General features: G+C 35.4%; 2 protein-coding genes across 2 annotated transcripts in view; one reads left to right on the top strand and one right to left on the bottom strand.

Moving 5' to 3' along the window:
- LOC116174652 overlaps positions 1-17,524 on the top strand; it is a 31,260-nt gene extending 13,736 nt beyond the window's left edge. Inside the window, exons 4-5 of the mRNA XM_031492593.1 lie at positions 16,785-16,973; positions 17,024-17,524. Coding sequence (XP_031348453.1) covers positions 16,785-16,973; positions 17,024-17,524 — 690 coding nt within the window. The remainder of the gene's footprint in view (positions 1-16,784; positions 16,974-17,023) is intronic.
- On the bottom strand, positions 5,850-6,528 carry LOC116175018. The gene is made up of 2 exons (XM_031493061.1): positions 6,330-6,528; positions 5,850-6,282 (listed from the first exon to the last, which is right to left on the bottom strand). The coding sequence occupies exons 1-2, from the start codon at positions 6,385-6,387 to the stop codon at positions 5,879-5,881; spliced, it is 462 nt and encodes a 153-aa protein (XP_031348921.1). The 5' UTR covers positions 6,388-6,528; the 3' UTR covers positions 5,850-5,878.
- Positions 17,525-20,426: the final 2,902 nt, after the last annotated feature.

Raw genomic sequence — 20,426 nt, 5'->3', positions numbered from 1 at the left:
TGTGTGTACGTACGTACCGATGTACAGGGTGAGTCAACGATTGCGTGGTGTAACTTAATGCCTTGAGGGTAAGATTTTTCGTAGGGCTCCAAAATGGAACATTATTTTAAATAAAACCCCTTGTATTTGAATGCATTTTTGAATTCTACTGTAATTGTAAGTCTTTTTTATTATATGGTTAATATCCGAAAAGCTAGTAGTTTTAAAGATAATTCGATTTTTAAGAAAAATTGGGCATTTGCAAGCTTCAGTATATTGTCAAAATTATTACTTAAATTTTGATTTCAGGTTTTATATCTTTTATCTTGGGTTAAGTAAAAGTCAAATAAATACATCTACTATGAAACATTAAAAAAATAGCTTACAGGTTTTTTTCTAGATCCAAAGTTACAAAACGGAACACCCTGTACATTTTTTCTGTCATCTTTTAGCTCCTCAAAAAACCTTTAGCTTTTGATAATAATGTCCTATACCTATCTCTGATAGTTTTCCTGGTTTTTATATTCTAATCTTAAATAAGTTATATGTAATTTACATAATAGTGAGGTGGCCATGCAAAAAAGGCAATTTTTATCTGCCTCGTTCAAAGCTAAAATCATATTTATTAATTTATTTTTCGAATAATTCGTTTAAGTCTATAAAAACTGGATAATAAATTTGATAGTAAAAACAAACAAATATCTTGGTTTTTCTACTTTTTATATTTTAATCTGAAATAAGTTCTAATTTACATAATAACGACGTGAATATGAAAAAAAATGAAACGAATATCACTGACTGGGTGACATTAAGAGTTAAATTAAATTTGTTTTGTAGTCAAATTTTTTACTTATTCTCCAGGTTTTGGACTTAAAATAAATTGTTTGAAAAATAAATTAATCGATATGATTTTCGTTTTGGACGAGATAGATAAAAATTGCCTTTTTTTGCATGGCCACCTCACTATTATGTAAATTACATATAACTTATTTAAGATTAGAATATAAAAACCAGGAAAACCAAGATATTTCGAAAACTATCAGAGATAGGTATAGGACATTATTATCAAAAGTTGAAGGTTTTTGGAGGAGCTAAATGATGACAGAAAAATATACAGGGTGTTCCATTTAAAAAAAGTGAAATTTTTTAATATGAAGTGCTGCAACTTTGGACCTACCAAAAGAAAACACCCTGTAAGCTATATTTTTAATGTTTCATAGTAGATGCATTTATTTGACTTTTACTTAACCCAGGATAAAAGATATAAAACCTGGAATCAAAATTTAAGTAATAATTTTGACAATATACTGACGCTTGCAAATGCCCGATTTTCCTTAAAAATCGAATTACCTTTAAAACTACTAGCTTTTCGGATATTAACCATATAATAAAAAAGACGTACAATTACACGTAGAATTCAAAAATGCATTGAAATACAGGGGGTTCTATTTTTAAAAAATGTACCATTTGGGCGCCCTACTTTGTGGGCGCCCCCTGTATAATTCCAAATATTTTTAAAATGTGGAGAATATTCAACCATATCATAATACAAAAGCACTCTATTGAAAAATGTTATCTTCAAGGCATTAAGTTACTCCGCGCAATCGTTAACTCACCCTGTACATTGGACGTTGGTCATTTTCCTAAGTAACGGCTCGACAGATTTTGATCAAATTTTTTTATGTAAAATAATTTCTAAAAACCTCCTTCTGAAAAACATTTTTGTGTCCCTTGGCCATAATTCATTCCAAAATATATGTGATACGATTCTAACAAGTTTCTCGCGTGATCAATTTTACTCTGCGCGGGTAATTAATGCACGATCTTGTGGGGCATTATATACTCATAATTGGACGCGCACATCTTTCTAGTTTCAGGCACCGAAAGAATTTAATGATATCGTTCTTAGAAAAAGAAATATTATAGTGTAAAGATAAATACAGACAAAATAAAGACAGAAATGTTTGCGGCGCATTTGAGCTCAATCTCAAAAAACCAATATAAGGTAAAATCGCATTTTACCAAAAATCTTCATTTGTTTTTTGGTGTGGTACTGAAAAAGAAGGTAGCAATCAATTAAAAAAGGGAAGGGTGAAATGTATTTTAATATACAGGCTGATTCAAATTTCTGAGATATTCGGAAAACAACGAAATTTTACAAAATCGTTTTTTTTTCCGAAGTTATTTAAAAAGATATTTCAAAAGAAGTAACACATTAATATTACCACTTTTTCCCTATATAAGATGCTAGTTTTAAATTTTAAGTCTGACGTTTCGTCTCCGGTTAACCGCGTCATCAACTTTGTTTTTTCTTATGGAAGTCATTTTTACTTTTTTGTTTATTATTTATTATTATTATATTATTTTATTATTATATTATATTATTTTTATATTATCTGATAAAGCATTTTTTCTGATTTCAAAAATGGTAACATCACTATTTTTTAAGTATTGTTAAAATATCTTCTTTTTATCTGGCAAACTTTGTCTTGGGCAGTGGATGTTCGTAGTTTCTTGCGTTTTTACGAATTAATAGCGCCATTTCTTATTTAAAAACAGTAATACTTACATTTTTGAAATCAGAAAAAAATGATGTATTAAATAACACAAAAAGTAAAAATAATTTCCATAAGAAAAAATAAAATTGGTGATGGCTAACCGGAGAGGAAACGTCAGGCTTAAAATTTAAAACTAGCATCTTGTAGAGAGAAAACAATTACCATAATAATATTCATGTATTTTGAAATATCTTTTTAAATAACTTCGGTAAAAATTAAAAACGATTTTGCCAAATATCGATTTTTTTAGGATATCTCCGAAAGTAGTTGGATTTTTTTCAGTTTCAAAACGGCATTTTCTGAAGCATCAAAATACGCACTTTGCCAAATTTAAATTACCTACCTATCTCTTACAGTTTCCGAGATTCCCATGGTGGCCCTCAAATTTGAATCAGCCTGATGAAAGGTACGCCGTAGTGCAAAGCTATGTTAAAAAACGTTAACTTTTAAAAACGTTAAATTTTGAAAACGTTAACTTTTGAAAACGTTAAAGTAGTTAGAGCGCGTTCGGCTGAAGTCAAGTGATGTACTCGGCCTACCTATTACTTACGGTAAACGTCCCCAAAAAAAATGTTGTTATGAAGGAAACATAATTAGAAATACGGTATGAGTGGTATTTTGTACCTCAGCACAATGCAAACGTCTTACATGATTTTTAAAAAGGTATATACAGTAGTCAACTTGACTAGTGTCCCTACTTTTCGACCCTGTTTCAAACCTTTGCACACTAAATGTTGACGACACACCGCGACTAAATATTCACAGTGTAAGCGGTAAATCCTAAACGAATATATTTCTTTTTAATCAAAACGTATGCGAGACGTATGTAAAAGCCGGGAAACTAAATAATTTTGCGTTTTACGTGAAGTCGATGTAGTGGATTTGGTTTTTCGATGTTGGCGCCAGAGATCCCCAGCCGCTATCTTGATCTCAATCCAATCAGTGTGTCAACAAGACGTGTGCAGGCCTTTATAAATATCGCTGATTTTGGTGTTCTTTCTGAAAGACACCATGCCTTTTGTGAAGAAAAGTGCTCAGCAGAAGAAGGAAAAGATTGTCCTAGCTCAGCTATATACTAGACCTAGTGGAAAAGTCATCAGATTTAAACGCGTGCTGCATAGCGTGCCGCGGCGTCAGATCAGACGCCGCTTCGGCGGTAAATATCTTCCTTTTTTCATCATGAACATGTACTATTCCGTGCATATTTAGATTCGTCACAAAATTTCGCTTCTAATGAGACCCATCTCATTTAAGTCTTGATACAAAAGCCTTCGCTAGCTCAGAAAAACTGAGTCTGTCCATAAGAGCCCATGTTAAAATACCCTGTTTTTACTGTCAAATATCTCAGAAACGGCACATAGGAACACTTTTTTCTTTTGACCATTAGAAAGTGCGTCTCTCAGAGAATAAATGAACAAATTTTCACCAACTTCTCTAACTACTTTAAGTTAGCCCCCCACTTTTAGGAAAAATTTCTACGGTTTAACCGAGGGTTTAACCGTAATGGCGCTAGCTTTAATTTAAATGGCGCAATTGAACGCATAACCAAATGTATCAGGTGGCCTGGGTACCTGCGCCCAAATACGTACGGGGGGGGGGGGGCTATGTACACTTCGGTTTTTGAATGGGCCAATCTCTTTTGCATTCATTGAATTACTTGCCTTGTATGATTTTTGCAGTCTGGTATAGTTTCCACTACATTTTCTTTATAATTTTCTCCTTTCGATTTTCGCATGTTAAAAGCCCAACCTGTTAGCATATTAGCGAGTTGTTCGTTTGACGTGGTTGCCATCAATTTACAATTCCTGTCGGTGCAAAAGGAAGAAAACTTTCCAAACCATGTTTTTCGTTTTAATGGTGTTTAATGGCACATTTCCCGTAGTTCTTTCTTTAATGCAGGCCATTTGTGCTCAAACGGGCTTCTAGCGGGAAAGTTGTGGGGTAGTTTTGATTTCTTTGATTCTATATGTTTTTTTTGGGATGCTGAGTCTGAATGTGAGGTTTGTACTCGTACTTTCATTTTGAATAGGAAGGTTATTTTCGAGAAGTTGATAGTTTTCGAGTTGTAAGCACAAAACTGCTAAAAAATATCTTTTTAAACTTTTTTTTGTATTTTTTTCAATGTTGCGTCATGAAATTTTGTTAGCAAACCTCAGATTCGGCTTCAGCACCCCAAAAAACATACTGAATCAAAACTACCCCACAACTTTCTTGCTAAAAATACAATTTAACTGGATTACTTGTATATTTTGTAGCGATTCTACACCGAAGTATATCACACTTCGGCTCCGCTCCCGTTCCCGCATTCTCCCGTCGTTTTGAGTGGACTTAAATCAGCTCGCTTTCGGAAATCAATGCGTTGAAATTTTCTCCAATAATCGTCAGTTGTATTTCTCATTTGGAAGGCAGCAGCAATTTAGAAATTGGATAGTGAAACGCTTTAGGCAATACGAATAGACCTCTTGTATTACCAGTTGCATTTGATTGCTTGTTGACAATTAACTCGAAAGATGGTTGACGCAATTCGATTCAGGAATAGACCGTGCTTCAGGCTTACTTTGATTTACTTAGTTGAACTTTGAGTTATTCAGAGTAATAAATTACCGATGTTCGGCAGTGTGTAAATGTCAAAAATATACCCTTGTAACTTACGATTTTAACAGCAACAGAAGCTTCAATTAATTGTCTTTAACCTTTTTACCAGTAGCCCTGTTGTTCATAATTTTGTTCGCACTTCATATAAACTACTTGGATGCACGAATGGGATTAATAAAAAGCGTAACTAGCCACTCTAAATACAGCGCAATCGAACGTTTTAAACGTGTTGCTCCTTGGATCGCAACGCTTTCGTGGTTACAATCTATTTTTACACGAAAAAACATAGCTCCGATAATATAACGAATGAAATTGTTCGCTTACGCTTTAAAACCAATTCGCACAATATTTACGGTTACAGATACACACTTTATATTGGTTTTTTCTTTGGCAAAATTCCCCTAGAAATAGGTACGACCAGAATTGGTTACGTTCCAGTTGAAAGCTCGTCGGCTGATAAAGACGCAGATTATGGTCAGTTTTCTTTGCCCAAATTGAATTTTTTGTCGCCAGAATCATAGAAATGTATGTACCCACTGTTCATGTTTCTAAAACTCTGCATCTTATGGGTACTCTAGATTCTAGAAAATCCTTGATATAGAGAACTAAAAGCGGACCCAGTTCTAGTTCTGAAGAGCCCCACTCTGATTATTATTATCATCCGTCTGTTCGCTGGAAAAGGCTCCAATTGATTGATTTGATCACATGGGGCACGAATGACTCTAAAAGGTTATTTATTGGTACCATTAACATTGAGGTACGATATCATTGTTCTGTACATAATTAATTAGCGCATACAAATCAAGCTGATTGTTTGGACACAAATTAGCGCCAGGTATAGTGCACAGACGAGGACAGATACCTTCCAAGGACAGTTTGGTGCAATTCAAAGTTTCAATGTGCCTGTTAATAGTCGGTACGATCGGTCCCAAAAAAGCGATGGCCTGTTGTTCGCTAAAGGACGCGATTTTGTTAGCTACACATTCGACAGCCCCATCCCATGGTACTGAGCTACAACCTGAACTCTGGAAGATCGGACACAATTCGTCAAATGACAACAGGCCTATGTTCCACTCTAAGCACTCCATGCTCTTAAACGTTATCTGGTACGCGACCCTGTTCCCTTGCTTTTGTTCCAAATCTCGGGCACCTGCAATGATATTAAATAGTCCAGTTTATAGACCAACTTCTACTTACCGCAAAAAATCGAAAGTAGTGCAATTGCACCGGCCAATTGAAATAACTGCATCTTCATTTTGCTTAGGTAAACCGTAGAAAGCGTATGCTGAGTGACTTTTTATTCTGCGTTGTCACCGTTGCGTTATATAGTGTTACTTTGAGGACATTGGTTTTACGTAAATCATACTGATAACTGTATTTTCCAGAAAAAGTATCATGCCAATCGTGAAAAGCACACAAACCTTTATGATTTGTTTAACTACAACACTCATTGTTGGATTAAATCATTGATAAGAAGTAAAAATAGATACCAGTCGTCTTAATTGACGCGATTCCAAGGTCTTTTTCAAATTCAATGAAAAACCCATGATCCATGTCAATAGCACATTTGGTATCTCTGAAGGGTTCCAGGTTGGAATGTATCTATGTTAATTCAAGGTAGTTTTGATAATTCTTAGTATGTTGCCAAAATAGTAATGATTTCACTGTTTGGATGCATTCTGGAAGATTCGGACTCGTGACGAAAATAATATCTTTCCAAATTCCCGAATGATGAATTACTATGGTTTATATTTCTAAAATCGTGGGAGTGTTTCTTTAATCAAGGTTCGGCTTTGATAATAGTCTTGTTTTTATCCAATCTAAAAAGGTTCGACTATCACAAAAATATGTAGGTACTTATTTGAACAATATTAACTTAGAAAACGTAGTAAAACGAGTACAAGCAAACAACACTAATCTTATGTGATGTATTCATACGAGTCATACTCAAAGGATCTAAAGTTCTGCAGTTCTGATTACAAACATGAAAAATGGCCAATTAATAGTATATTAAGATACAAGTGTATAATCAAGTCTTTAAAGCACGCACGAGTTTAAAGGCACATCGCGTAGCGGAGTCCCTTTAAATGTTGCTTAGTTCTTTAAAGATAAATTATACACGTATATTTGTAAATAAAACCACGAAGATTATAACACCGTCCATTCAATCGCTTGCTGCAAAAGCAGAAGAAAAGTTGGTAGGTGCAAAATCCATATCCAGTAAGCCTATTATAAAAAATATTGAAGGTTGTTTTCGTGGATGGATAGGAAGCGTTTTACCAAAAAAATCTTAAATGCATCGATAACGCCGGCATATATGAAGGAAATGTCTTTGGTGCATTCATTCAAAACTTCAAACAATACTGCCATTGAGAAATGGAACAGATTTGCAATACCCTAAATTACACGCTTTTGTAAAAGCTTCAAACAAAGGACAGGTACAACCCAAAAAAATGTTTGGCATTTACAGAAAGTCACCTAAGAAAATTTTTTATTTCAGCCCCAGATGACCGTTTCATAAATGATATAAACGGAGATTGTGATTCGGGTATAATAAAAAAATTCTTTGCAAATGAATCACTCAATGGTAAAGGACTAGAATATATACAGGGTGTTTTATAATTGAATGTAAATATTTAAGGGAGCGATTTTTGGGTCCATTTCAAAAAGAAATGGAATATGAACCTATGTCCTAAACGTCTATACCTTTGAGATACAGGGTGGTAAAGTTTTCACAAATGAATCATTTATTATTAATATCTGTAATACCAATAATAGGCATTTTTTAACGTACCACATGTTTTTAATTTCCACCAATGGCGTTCGTACGGAATTTCACATGTCTATTTTGGCAGACATTGATGGTACGCCACTGATTTCTCTGAAAATAAAAATCATTCTTGAAATCCCCAATCATTTCTAAGCAAATTTGATGAACAATTTTGCGAGAAATGGGTTTTTCTTTTTCGCTGTCCAGGTCATACGAATCTATATTGAGAAAAATGAGAGAATGTTCAGTGCTGTTTAAGAATGCATTTCCCCGTTTACATTAATTTTTCATTTACTAATAGATCTACCTGTCACAATTTGGGATAATTAAAATTCACTTTCAAATGGCCATCTCATTTCTTACCTCTAAATAACTTAATTGTTTGAAATAGGACTGCGGCTAATTTAAATAAGTACATTTACATCTTAATTTTGTGATTACTGTGACCAATTACGTAATAAATCACCGCCGAACTTTGTTTCAAACAATGTAAATTATACTGAATCCTTTTTTGACTCCGAGAAAACTGCCTTTTGCGTTAGCGGCACTAATATTTATTTTTATTTGATTTTACAAACAGTTTTCTTTGTTGCAACTCCGTGAGTCGTATTAATTAATTTCACCTACTGTTTACTTTACTGAACTGCACAAATACGAGGTTAAGTTTCCTAAGGAATCCGCCTACGAACACTTTTATTTACAATAGCAAAAGAGGTCTTTGGATTAAATGGATTCTGCACCTTTACAAACTCTTCGCACTCCCACAGTGAAATACACAAATATCCCATGATGTAATTTTTTATAAAATTTTGTGAAATGGCACCATTTAGCTAACTGACGATTACAACTTATTCGCTCCATTTAAGCTGAGTACTGAACGGAACGACCATTGGGATTTTGTTTTCAGCTCTACTGCCAAAACGAAAATGCCCTAATTTTGTGCAAAATAATTCGCTTTATAACTACTTAGTAACTTTTAACGCCTACTCAATGGTGGAATAGTAAGGGCGGCAGCATTTCATTAATGTTGATTGGTTGAAACCAGCTTGCAGGGCTGTGTACTTAATTTCGGATTCTGTGATGTCCGCTTATTTTTACCAAGTTGTGCTTAATTTGCAGAGTTGCAGAAGTAACTTAATACGACCTATTTCCAGCGTATAATTCACAACCAAACCCAGACAACGAGGCGACAAACACAATTAAAAAAAATAATTCATTGACAAACTTGGGAGAAGATTACGGAAGCTCGCTGCTATTACAATCGACAAAATAAAAACTGAACAGAGTACAATTTGTTTGGTGGAATGTTCTTGAAACCTTGACTCTTTTTAAACTTCGAAATTTTGCCTCCACATAATTCAACGGGAAATTTTGGACTCGAAAACTTAAAAAAACTTAGCCTATGGGACTTTCGTAAGATAATCTACTGGACTCAGTATAGTGGTCCTTCACGGCAAAAATTGGTAATTTCTTGTGGAAATCAATACGCAAATGGAACAGCGCTATAGAACGTGTAGTAAAGATTGATTGCATAACTTCAATTCAAAGTTAACACTAAAATCCCCAATAAAAATGGAAGTAAAGTGGCAATAGAAAATTTACGGGGAACTTGTAACCACCTCTAAGCACGCAACGATAGACGACAATGTCTTCTCAAACAATGTCGAGTATCGTGAGCGCCTAATAAATTGAGAAAGTCTAATTTTAATATTTCATTCTATCGAAAACGAAAATATAAACATGACACCGCCACTTATATACAAATTGCATGTGAAAGGTATTCATTTTTCGAACAAAAAAAATAAATTACGAGCTCGAAGGGAATGTCCGTGCTTTAAAGTAGTTGTAAAGTAAGTTATTAGTGGGGTACCAGGCGCTTACTTCGCACGTTTGTTACGAGAAAAAACAGTTTCGCTATTCTCAGCTTACATCGATTAACCATCCACACCTTTCTTTGTCATAAATGGGGTGTAGTCATGCATATATTTTAATAATTATGTAATAAATTTAATTAAACAGGAACGATGGACTTGACTTCGTTTAAGTCTTTCTAATATAATTTAATGAAATGCTAACTGGCGAAGGGGTGCTAGTGAGGAACTCATCATGAGATGTGGAATCAAAGTCACTAATTTCTTACACAATTAGGTGTAATTGAGTAATTAAAGTTAATTCTTTTCAAAATGACTTGCGTTCTGCATTGTGATTAATAACTCTCTTCTTTAAACGAGTCCTCACTTTTTTCTGATATATTCACATTTCGATACGGTGCAGTATGCTTTGTTAGTCGAAAAAAAATGCTATTCGGCACGAAGGATCAATTTCTTTTACGTTATAAGAATTTGGCTTGTCAAGGAGGAATATACATGATGTAATAATAAGGTACCTATGTCAGTAAATTTAAATGTTGGAGAGGAACATTAATTTTTTTCCAAATAAATGTCCACTACAATTGGTACATCAACGAAAACGTGGCTTTTGGCCCACTCCCTTTTAAGGGTGAACAATTTATGGTATGAATTTGGGAATATGTCTACAAAATCAGAAAAAGGGTACCCAAAAACCTATGTAAAGTGGCACGTTTCATCCTTTTATTTGTTATGGTTGCTGAGAAACAACTAAAGAAGAACCCATACATTTTAAGCCCTCGGTTTGTTTGGAAAGAATGATTTCTTTCGGTCCCCTCAAGATTTCTACATAAAGTAATTGTTACATCCCTGGGGACAGTTTACCGTTGCCGAACCTGTCGAGAATGGATTGGGACAATATTTAATAATACCGATAATAAGGAATTCGAATTTTGAAAACTTTGCGCTTTAAATTTTTTGCAGCGACATCTAATGCATAAATCAATAAGCGTCATGTTACAGTTGTAAACGGTACATGTTTATACTGCTGCTCAATAGAGGGCGCTTTTAAGTACACCTAAATGTGTTACCCATAAAATGCATAAGGTTATCAATCTGTTATATGTGTATATCTGTGCCCATACTGGAACCAAATTGTATTGTATAAAAATAATTGTTTGCACTCAATTAGAAGGATCATTTAAAATGGGGGTATTTCCTATAAATGAGTTCAGTTCTTTTAGCTGATGTACGCTGCGAGTTTCTTTCGGGACGCATTGTGGTGGAGAGCTTAAAATTTCCCGGAGGTAAACTTTAGGGTCGGACATTACGAGTTTATCTGGATTTGCTAGGGGTGAATGATTTACTTAGGAAGATTTGTTAAGTACAAATGGTGCGCATGTGTGTGGAGGGGGAGGGGGTCTCCGAAAGCGAAACCATATTCCAATATTCCCAGAGAATTATTTTTGAGGTGAATTCTGAGTTATCCGCTGTGGAGAACGTCAAAAACACTAAAACATTTGACCATTTCGAAAAATTGGAGGGGGGGTTGTAAGGTAATCGATTGCGGAAGTTTTCGCTGATCGTTCCGAATGGTTTTCAAAAAATCACCAGGACTAGTTTACTTGGGGATGGATATCATGTGTTCGCCCACAAAGCGTGCCCGGCATTCGCTCTAGGGAAAGAACACATCTTCTCGTAAAGAAATTCCCCCCCTAAAAAACCTTCCAAGGAAAATTTAACAAAGGGAAATTCGCAGTGGGCGAATTTAGCCGTGACCAGAGTTGCTTTCATTTCGAATTTTTCGTGGAGGAATTTTCTCCGATGTCCGAAGGTGACCTTTTGGGCTCTAAATTATAAGGGTGAGATTATCGGCGATAAAAAAGAAGGCGGATGTGACGCAATCATTCCGGGAAACATGATGTGTTTTGTTCTACAATTTTCGAGAACATTCGTGAGCACTCGAGAACACTTGCTATAAGTATACTCAAATTAAATTGCGTTTCAAGACAGTTCCAATTTCAACGCTGAGGTAATAAATAGTTCGCGCCGTTATAAATTGTGTATATGTGAGCGATCATTGTATATTATACGCCAAGGGACTAAAGTGTGTGTTTAATCCCGAGGGTGCACCCGCTCGCATACGCTTATCAATACCTCACTTAACGCGGCTCGAGATGCTAGCGGTACTTTTTACAAGATTTTCTATGATTCTCTGAAAATATTCTCCAAATCACCTCTTACAGCTTTTACGCGTTGTCGCGACCAAACTATTTCCTTACGGTCCCGCAATTCCTACTTTTCGCAAATTCAGTCCTTTTTTAATGGGGATATAGTATTACATCAGTTAGCTCATCGGGAAATAAAGCCATTGTGGAACCGCTGATAGTGTTGTTTTTGGAATTGGTTAACAACGTTAAAACCATCTTTGATTGGTAGTAAGAAAGACACTAACCAATAAAAAATTTAGAGATCCCCAATTTGAAGATAATTCGCCATTTGTGGAAGTTTAAAATTTCAACCAGTAATTAAGAGGAGATTGGTTTTAGAGAAATTGGACAGATTCGCGTTTTGACATTTGCAGCGATCCTCTAGAAATGAAGAATTCGCGTTTTGGCATTAAAAAGACCATTTTGGCCTGATAATAAAAGCAGTTCGTGAACCTATTAAATGAAAGATTTTTGTAGGCGGACATATCATGTTAACTCAAAACAAATCCAAATTCAAGTGACGCGATCGAATAAAAAATCAAAACTTAATCCGACCAACGTATCCTGTAAAACAACGAGCGGTAAAAAAGGACAATTATTTAGTTTCAAACGAAGGATAGGCTCATTGTCTCAGTGCGTTCCATTAAGGTAAACAATTTGAAGGTAGAATTAAACTTAGACTCACATTTCGCGAAGGATCATTTTTGTACTAATTAAAATAATTATGTATACGGTGTAGACACAAGACTTTGCAAACAGTAAAGAAAATTTCCTGGTCAGTAAGACCGATAACAATCTCCAACTTTTCGGTATATTCCAAATTTTACCCGGAGTCTACAATTTGAAGAAGAGTTTTAAACAGATCCGTAACGGAGCGTTTGCGTACCTATGTTTATCATAAAATTTACCAAAGAATTAGTTCCTTCCGTATTTACGTTATATTTACACCCTGTATATCTTCTACCATGGGTTGATCTTTTATAGTCTCATAATCAATAATCAAGAACTATTCAATTCTGTTTATTTTCATCTAAATCGCAAATATTCACGATACGATACCGTTTACATCTAATAAAAACTTTATATCCTATCATCAATAAAAACTTTCTGTAAATATTTATATTTCGATTGTTCTATATCTCAAGTGTTATTATTAAATATATTATTAAAATAGAGATAATCACAAATTAAGTTCAATTCAAGGTTTGTTTTACGAGATTAATAACAGAAATGGCCACTTAGGAATCAATTTGTGTATATTTAGGCCCATCTGACCAAAATTATAATTGTCAACACCAACAAACACCAACAAACCATTGCAATAAAAATATTCTGAAAATTCAAAAAGTGGGCGACTAACTATATACCCAAATTTTTGACTTTTGGATAATTAAGTGACGATTAACCAACAAACGTAAAAATGTAACTAACAAACACCAACAAATGATCAACAAACGATTGCAATAAATATATTTTCAACATTCAAAAAGTGGTGGGCTAACTTAACGCCGGTACTGCACCACTCCAAAAGATGTAACTTATTTGGCAATTTTTCGAAACAATGGCTATGCTTTTCTTTACAAAAAGCATCTATGGCCAAATCTCAATAAATAGAAAGTTGGCATTGCGCAATTTACGCATTCGCGTATCTTATTTTTTCAGTATGCGATATGTTTGCCTTTAATAGAAGCATCTGTGGTTAAAATTGTTCAGTTTTTGCTCTATATCTCCTAAACTAGGCATTTTTCGAGGAGAGCCACTATATACGTTTTTGAAAAGAATTAAATGTATGACAATTTACGTTCAATCGGAGCTCTGTAGGTGAATTACCGAATTACGGCAAATAATTAATCAACAATTTCACAGATTCCAATTAAGGCAGAAATCCAAGTTGAATAAATTGTAAGTAGGTACCAATGTTATTAGTCAACGAGCTAATGTGTGCAGAAATGGTAGTAGAGTAGCAAGTGCCCTTTAGGATCGTTGTAGGTTTTTGTTAGGCTTAGTCCCTTTCGTCGGCATCGCAATGATTCAGTACGTATTCAGACTGTCTCAGCAAGCTACATATTTAACCACTTTGGGAGAAATGTATGTGAAGTTCTTGATGGGTATCCTGAGGATGGCGCTCAAAAGAGCACCAAATTTGCAGAGCTATCACGATGGTAGTCTGTAGCATCAGCGGAAATTGTGTCTAACGCATCGTCCATCATCACAATCCCGTCAAGGGAAGAATAACAAGGTTTGTCTCATTGAGCATCTCTGTCCTGCGTATTTTGCTGCTTAACAACATTGAGTTTTGAAACTGAAAAAATTTAGATTACTTTCGGAGATATCCGGACAAAACCGAAATTTTGCAAAATCATTTTTATTTTTTACTGAAATTATTAAAAAAAATTTTCAAAATAACTAACACATTATTATGGCCACTTTTTTCCTTCTACAAGATACTAGTTTTAAATTTTAGATCCGCCATAATAAAGTATCACATATTTCGAAATATCTTTAATAACTTCACTAAAAAATAAAAACGTTTTTGCAAAATTTCGTTTTTTTTTCGGATATCACCGGAATTTTTTCAGTTTTAATACTGCATTTTGTTAAAATTTAAATACCCAACTTTGCCAAATTTGAACTACCTACCTATCTCTTAAAGTTCCCGAGATCCCCATGGTGGCCTTCGAATTTGAATTTTTGGTAAAATGCCGAAAATCACGCCGTTTTTCGTGTGGTCCACTTTTTCCACGACTTTTAGAGAGATGCAAACTTAGGTATACACTACCGTAATGGGCCCAAACAACATACTAAACAAGTATAAATTGTGCAGATAAAACATTAACAACGAAATTTGATGGCCGTCTGGCACACTTTCCAGGTATAGGCTACATATTGCAAAAAATTCTAGGACTCTAGAACCATTCCTCTAAAAATAGTGCAAAGCTGCAGAAGTGAACGGGCAGACGGACAAAACGCAAACAATAGCACATTTTTTTAATTCTTAAAAAATGCGCTAAAACAAGAGATACATCACGTTTTGTTGATTTATTGTCGATTTTGACTGGCCTACAGATGCCAGGGCTATAAGCTACCGAATTCCAAAGAACGAACTAAATATACAGGGTGTTCATTTGAAAACTTCCCACCACGGATTTATCAAAAATGTTCACTATCCCAAGACTGTCACAGCGGTAACTGACAGCAAATTTACAAATCAAATTCTTGCTTTCCCATAGCAACAAATAAGTGATATTTTCGTTTGTTTTTGTTTTCTATCTGACCAAATTAAGATAGGTAGATTAAATAAATTAAATCAAGATTTTTCTAATTTTCTCAAAAACGAATCGACCGGTTAAAAAAAAATCAAACGCCAAAATAAAGGACTTCGAAAGGACTTCCAAACAATGCTATTACTCGATACCACTTGTCATTTAAAATTTGTAAGGATTTTTGTTAAAAAGTTATTCCCCTTGTCTCGGCATTTTTTTTCCATTAATCAGTGGTTTTCGATAAATCCGCGGAGGGAAGTTTTCAAATGAACACCCGTACATACAGGGTGGCCCACTGAAAACAGTTAATGCCAATTTTTCCCACTTAACGACAGTTTTGCCAGAAACGTTCGAATACGTCAATTTTAGTTTTGAGAGGGACATCGAAATTAAGTACTTACATAACTTTAACCCTGAGAAGAGGGTGAATTGCACCCTAAAAATTTTAAATGGGAAGTGGTAGAAAATGTTAAATAGGTCGAAAGGAATGTTTCATTATGTTTTCAAAACTGTTTTTATTTTTCAAATCCGATCAGTAGTTCCAGAGAAAACTATTTAAATGGATTTGCAGAGCCGTTTTAAAAGTTTATTAAGTAGGCGTTGAAGTTGAAATAATTGAGAGCTTGTGTCAGAAAAGAACATTTGACATAAGTGCAATAAGTGCACAAACAATGAAGCGAATTTGTGATTAACTTGTTTAATTTTGTGGTAAATTCAAAAACAATGACGGTTTACACTATAGCGCAAAGGGTGGAAATTGTTTCGACTTTTTTTTAATGGTGATTCTGCCTTTACAAATTCGCTTCCATGCTTGTGCACTTATTGCACGTATGTCAGATGTTCTTTTCTGACACAAGCTCTCAATTATTTCAACTTCAACGCCTACTTAATAAACATTTGAAACGGCTTTGCAAATCGATCACATTTGAAATATAAAAACCGTTCTGAAAACATAATGAACATTCCTTTCGACCTATCTAACATTTACTACCCCTTCCCATTTAAAATTTTTAGGGTGCAATTCACCCCCTTCTCAGGGTTAAAGTTATGTAAGTAGTATTACTTAATTTAGGTGTCCCCCTCAAAACTAAAATTGACGTCTTCGAGCGTTTCTGGAAAACTGTCGTTAAGTTGGCAAAATTGGCATTGACTGTTGACGTCTCGGAAGGATGGCCAGATGGACAGACAGAGAAAGTGGCTGCAATAGCGCACCCAACTTTGTAGGAAAATGTCCTTAAAACTGTAACATTATACAATTAATATTAAATTAGACCTTAATTTAATCACGGCATTGATTTTTATTCTGCCGGATTTGCGGCGAAGTTACCTAAGTGGTTGAGCTTTGAAATAAAGGAACAATCCATTATTTTCTAATTATAGCAATAAATTAGCATTTAATTAGCGTTTAAGAAATGAATTTTGGGGTAGTCTAACACGCTGGAATTTTTAAATGGAAAAAACAAATGACTTTTTATTATTTTCCGCCCCAAATTTGTTCTGATAAAGTTGCTTGCCCACCCACTTTCAAGAAGGATAAAAAAGTTATTCCAGAATTTTTTCAGGACGTAACAATGCCATCGACGAGATCGATTACGAAACGGGTGGCCGAATTGCCGTCTTTACGTTACGGATCAATCGGAAACAACAGCATCAAATCCGGTCCACTGCGCGTATCAGAATCGTTTCCGAAAGAAGTTAATAGACGAAAAAATCATTTGTCGCGCCTTTCAGATCCTCAACTTTTGAAAGCGGTAAGTTGACAATTGACTTTTCAGTGTGGAAACCAATCCTTCAATTCTAGGCACGACGCGTACGCTTCGACCTACCACCGTCAGATGGCGGCGGAGGTTTAATAGACGCCGACGCCGTCGACGTCGTTGAACAGACGGCGGGATACGATTTACACTTACCAACACGCGTTACTGTCAGTCAACATTCAGATATTCTTAAACAAGGCTACGTCAGCCAATTGTACGACGCTCGACGTGTGTTTGCAAACAAAGGGGATCTGTCGGACGATAGCGGTGTATCCGTCACAATATCACCAGCATCAAGATATCGTGTTCATCCCACCGGCCGCTACATTCGCGGCACGCTGTCTCCCACGGCGAATTCGGCGGCCCCAGCGGCCGCATCCCCCGGCGGCATCGCGATCCTTCGCGCCGCACGGGACGGAGATGATGGACCGCTCAGAGACACCCTCAGGAGATCACTTCTTGTCGGAATATCGGAAGTGGATTTAAACGCGATCGACAGTAGTGGCAGGGGAAGTTTGGTTCTTTTAATTAACCCCATCACCTAATCGCGCGCTTATTAGCCAATGTAATCAACCTCGGTCGATATATAACTTGATCGGTTTAGATAAGTGGCCTCGTTAATTATTCAAAATGAACCTAAGTCGAATAAATTGGGTCAACATTGAAGTTTGCTTGTAGCTGAAAGCAACAGGATTGGGTGACTGAACTCTTCAAAAAAACATTGAAGTATGCAGTTTTACGCGAATTTTTTTTTCGCTTTTGATGGTCAATGACAAATTGTAAATGCCTAACGTTTCTGGCAAAATTTCAAAGGAATTAATTCCGCGTAACCGTATTTTTAATCCGGACGGGAAATTATCGCAATTTCACTTAGTTGTCGGAATCGCGCTTTGAAATTTCTTGAAAAAATTCCAACTCCATGTAGGGGTAGGTACAAGTTCGTGTAAAAATCAATTTTACTTTCAGGCTTATTGCAATTAAAGTTTAATGAGATGAATAACTATAAACGCTCTCATTATAAAGTTATAAACTTATAATTGAATAGATAACGAAGAGTAGGTAGTACTTGACTTTCCTTTGCAACATATAATGTAATTTGAAAATTAACTTGTTGCATAATTTGCAATTTTTGACCTACATTGTTTATATTTGTACTCAATTACTCTTAAGTGGCTATTTATAATTCTGGCATTTGAGCGACATGCATGCTGTACATTTCCTCATTTCAATCTTCGTGCGCTTCGGTCACATGATCTCTTGTACAAATTACCTCAACTTCGGTGCTTTCCCAACTGCTCATTTTAGGTTCGCTCGGATTACAGTAATTTGGAAACGGTTTCAAGGTTGGCTTAGCATTCTGGCAGAAAGCATTACACAGTGTCTAAACTCATTTGCATCCCTTAAATCAAGCAGTTTTCCAAGCGTAAATAAAGCAGCATGTCAGTTATATCTATGAAGTGTACGAAGAATTTAATCTTGTCTTACATTTTGTCTCTTTAGCCGATGTGGCATCCCAGCTGAATCAGTTTGAGTGACCAAAGAAGTCATGAGATAGACCCATTCGCTAACTTTACATATTATGATCCTTTTTGTTGATTTTCCTCAAATACCCTCTTTGGAGTCCAGTCTACCACTGTTCCACTAATATAATGTTGTAGTGTTTTCTTACGAAAATCATGATTCTACACGTAAGGCAAACTGAAATAGAAAGGAAAAAATTATAGAAGATATATTTCCCACAAAAAACTTCACGATAGCATTTATGCTTATTTTTATGAATAATTAAATTAGAGGCGTATTTCCGTATTGATTTCCGCAATAACACTTATTTGGTTACGAAAAAAGTTTCTTTACGTTTTGTGTTATGTGCAGTCAGCGCAAAAAGGACTTTGAAAACTGAAAATGTTTTTGTAAGAAATGTGTTCGAATTGCTTAGTGTCTTGAAATAAATGCACCGGATCGTGACTTTCGTAACAAAGCACCATAGAACTTAATGTTTTTCCAGTCTTTCTTTGCAATGCATCGACCACGATATTGCTTCACAATATAACTAGCAGTTCGTCTCTATTTCACACTGTGGTATGCACTACTTTATTTTTTTAGAAACATGCCATTTCCACGGCTTCTTCACGATTGTTTACCCTTTGCATTCTGTTTCTGTTATCTGGTTTGGTCGATATTCAGATTTTGTACAGTAAGATTACCTATTCTTATAATATATCGTTGCTTATATACCTTTTTTCCCCTAGGCTTTATTATACAGGGTGTTCATTTGAAAACTTCCCACCACGGATTTATCGAAAACCACTGATTAACGGAAACAAGTATAAATTGTTATGAAAACGCATTTTTTAAACCGAAATAGCTTATATTAGTAAATGGTTGTGTTATAAGGTTTAATAGAATGGTATATTTATCTGTTTTCTTTCTTGTGCTATGGTTCGTAGAAATTAATTCTTTTCTTTAAGACCTTTTATTAGAGTGTCATGAAGAATAAAACCAGTTTCACCCCCACCCCCATTCCCGCGCCCCAAATCCCTTCTTTTGATGAGTCAGAAAGTAGGGCAATAGTTGGTAGAAAACAGTTCGTTTTGTTGAGATCTTTAATTGTAATACCATGAAACAATCATGAAGGGTAGAACGTGTGTTCACCCCCGCCCCCCATTTTCAAACATTTTACTTTGCACCACTAAAGCATGCATATGCAAAATCTGAGACCATGGTTGTCGTATGTAAAAGTTATGCACGTTTCACTTTCAAAAACAGCCTCTCAGGAAATAATTCGTGGGGAGGGGGGCCCTTTTAGACAGCGAAATTTGATGGCCGTCTGGCACACTTTCAAGGTATAGGCTACCTACTGCAAACAATTCCAGGACTCTAGGATCATTACCCTAGAAGTAGTTCGAAACGGAAGAAGGACGGGCGGACGGACGGACGGACAAAACGCAAACAATAGCACATTTTTTTTAATTCTTAAAAAATGCGCTAAAAATCAAACGTCAAAATAAAGGACTTCGAAAGACCTTTCTTACAAGCTATTACTCGATACCACTTGTCATTTAAATTTTTTAAGGGAATGACCCTGGTGGGCAGAGAGTGGAGTAGTTTTTAGTTAAAAAGTTGTCTCCCTTAACAAATATTGTTACCCAAAATCGTCCTGAAACCTTCATTTTCATGCCTACTTTGTGTCAGGAAATTTTGGTTTCCATGACAAAGGCAGAACAAACTACATTTCCTGGCGCCCGTCACTTTACTGGCCGCCCCTGTCAGTTTTTCGGCCGCACAGTCACTTTACCGGTCGCATCTGTGACATTGCTAAATGTCTATAATTACTACCTGTCATCACTGACAGATTGACATTAATCAAAAGTTCTATATACGTATACATCGAAATGTTATATTAAAACACGATTTCGAGTAAAATTTAATGCAAAACTCGTCAGTAAA

The sequence above is a fragment of the Photinus pyralis genome, unplaced genomic scaffold (assembly GCF_008802855.1).
Source record: "Photinus pyralis isolate 1611_PpyrPB1 unplaced genomic scaffold, Ppyr1.3 Ppyr1.4_LG6, whole genome shotgun sequence".
Taxonomy (NCBI): Eukaryota; Metazoa; Arthropoda; class Insecta; order Coleoptera; family Lampyridae; genus Photinus; species Photinus pyralis.
Note: the sequence above shows the minus strand (reverse complement) of the source record. Positions and strands in the feature narration are given on the sequence as shown.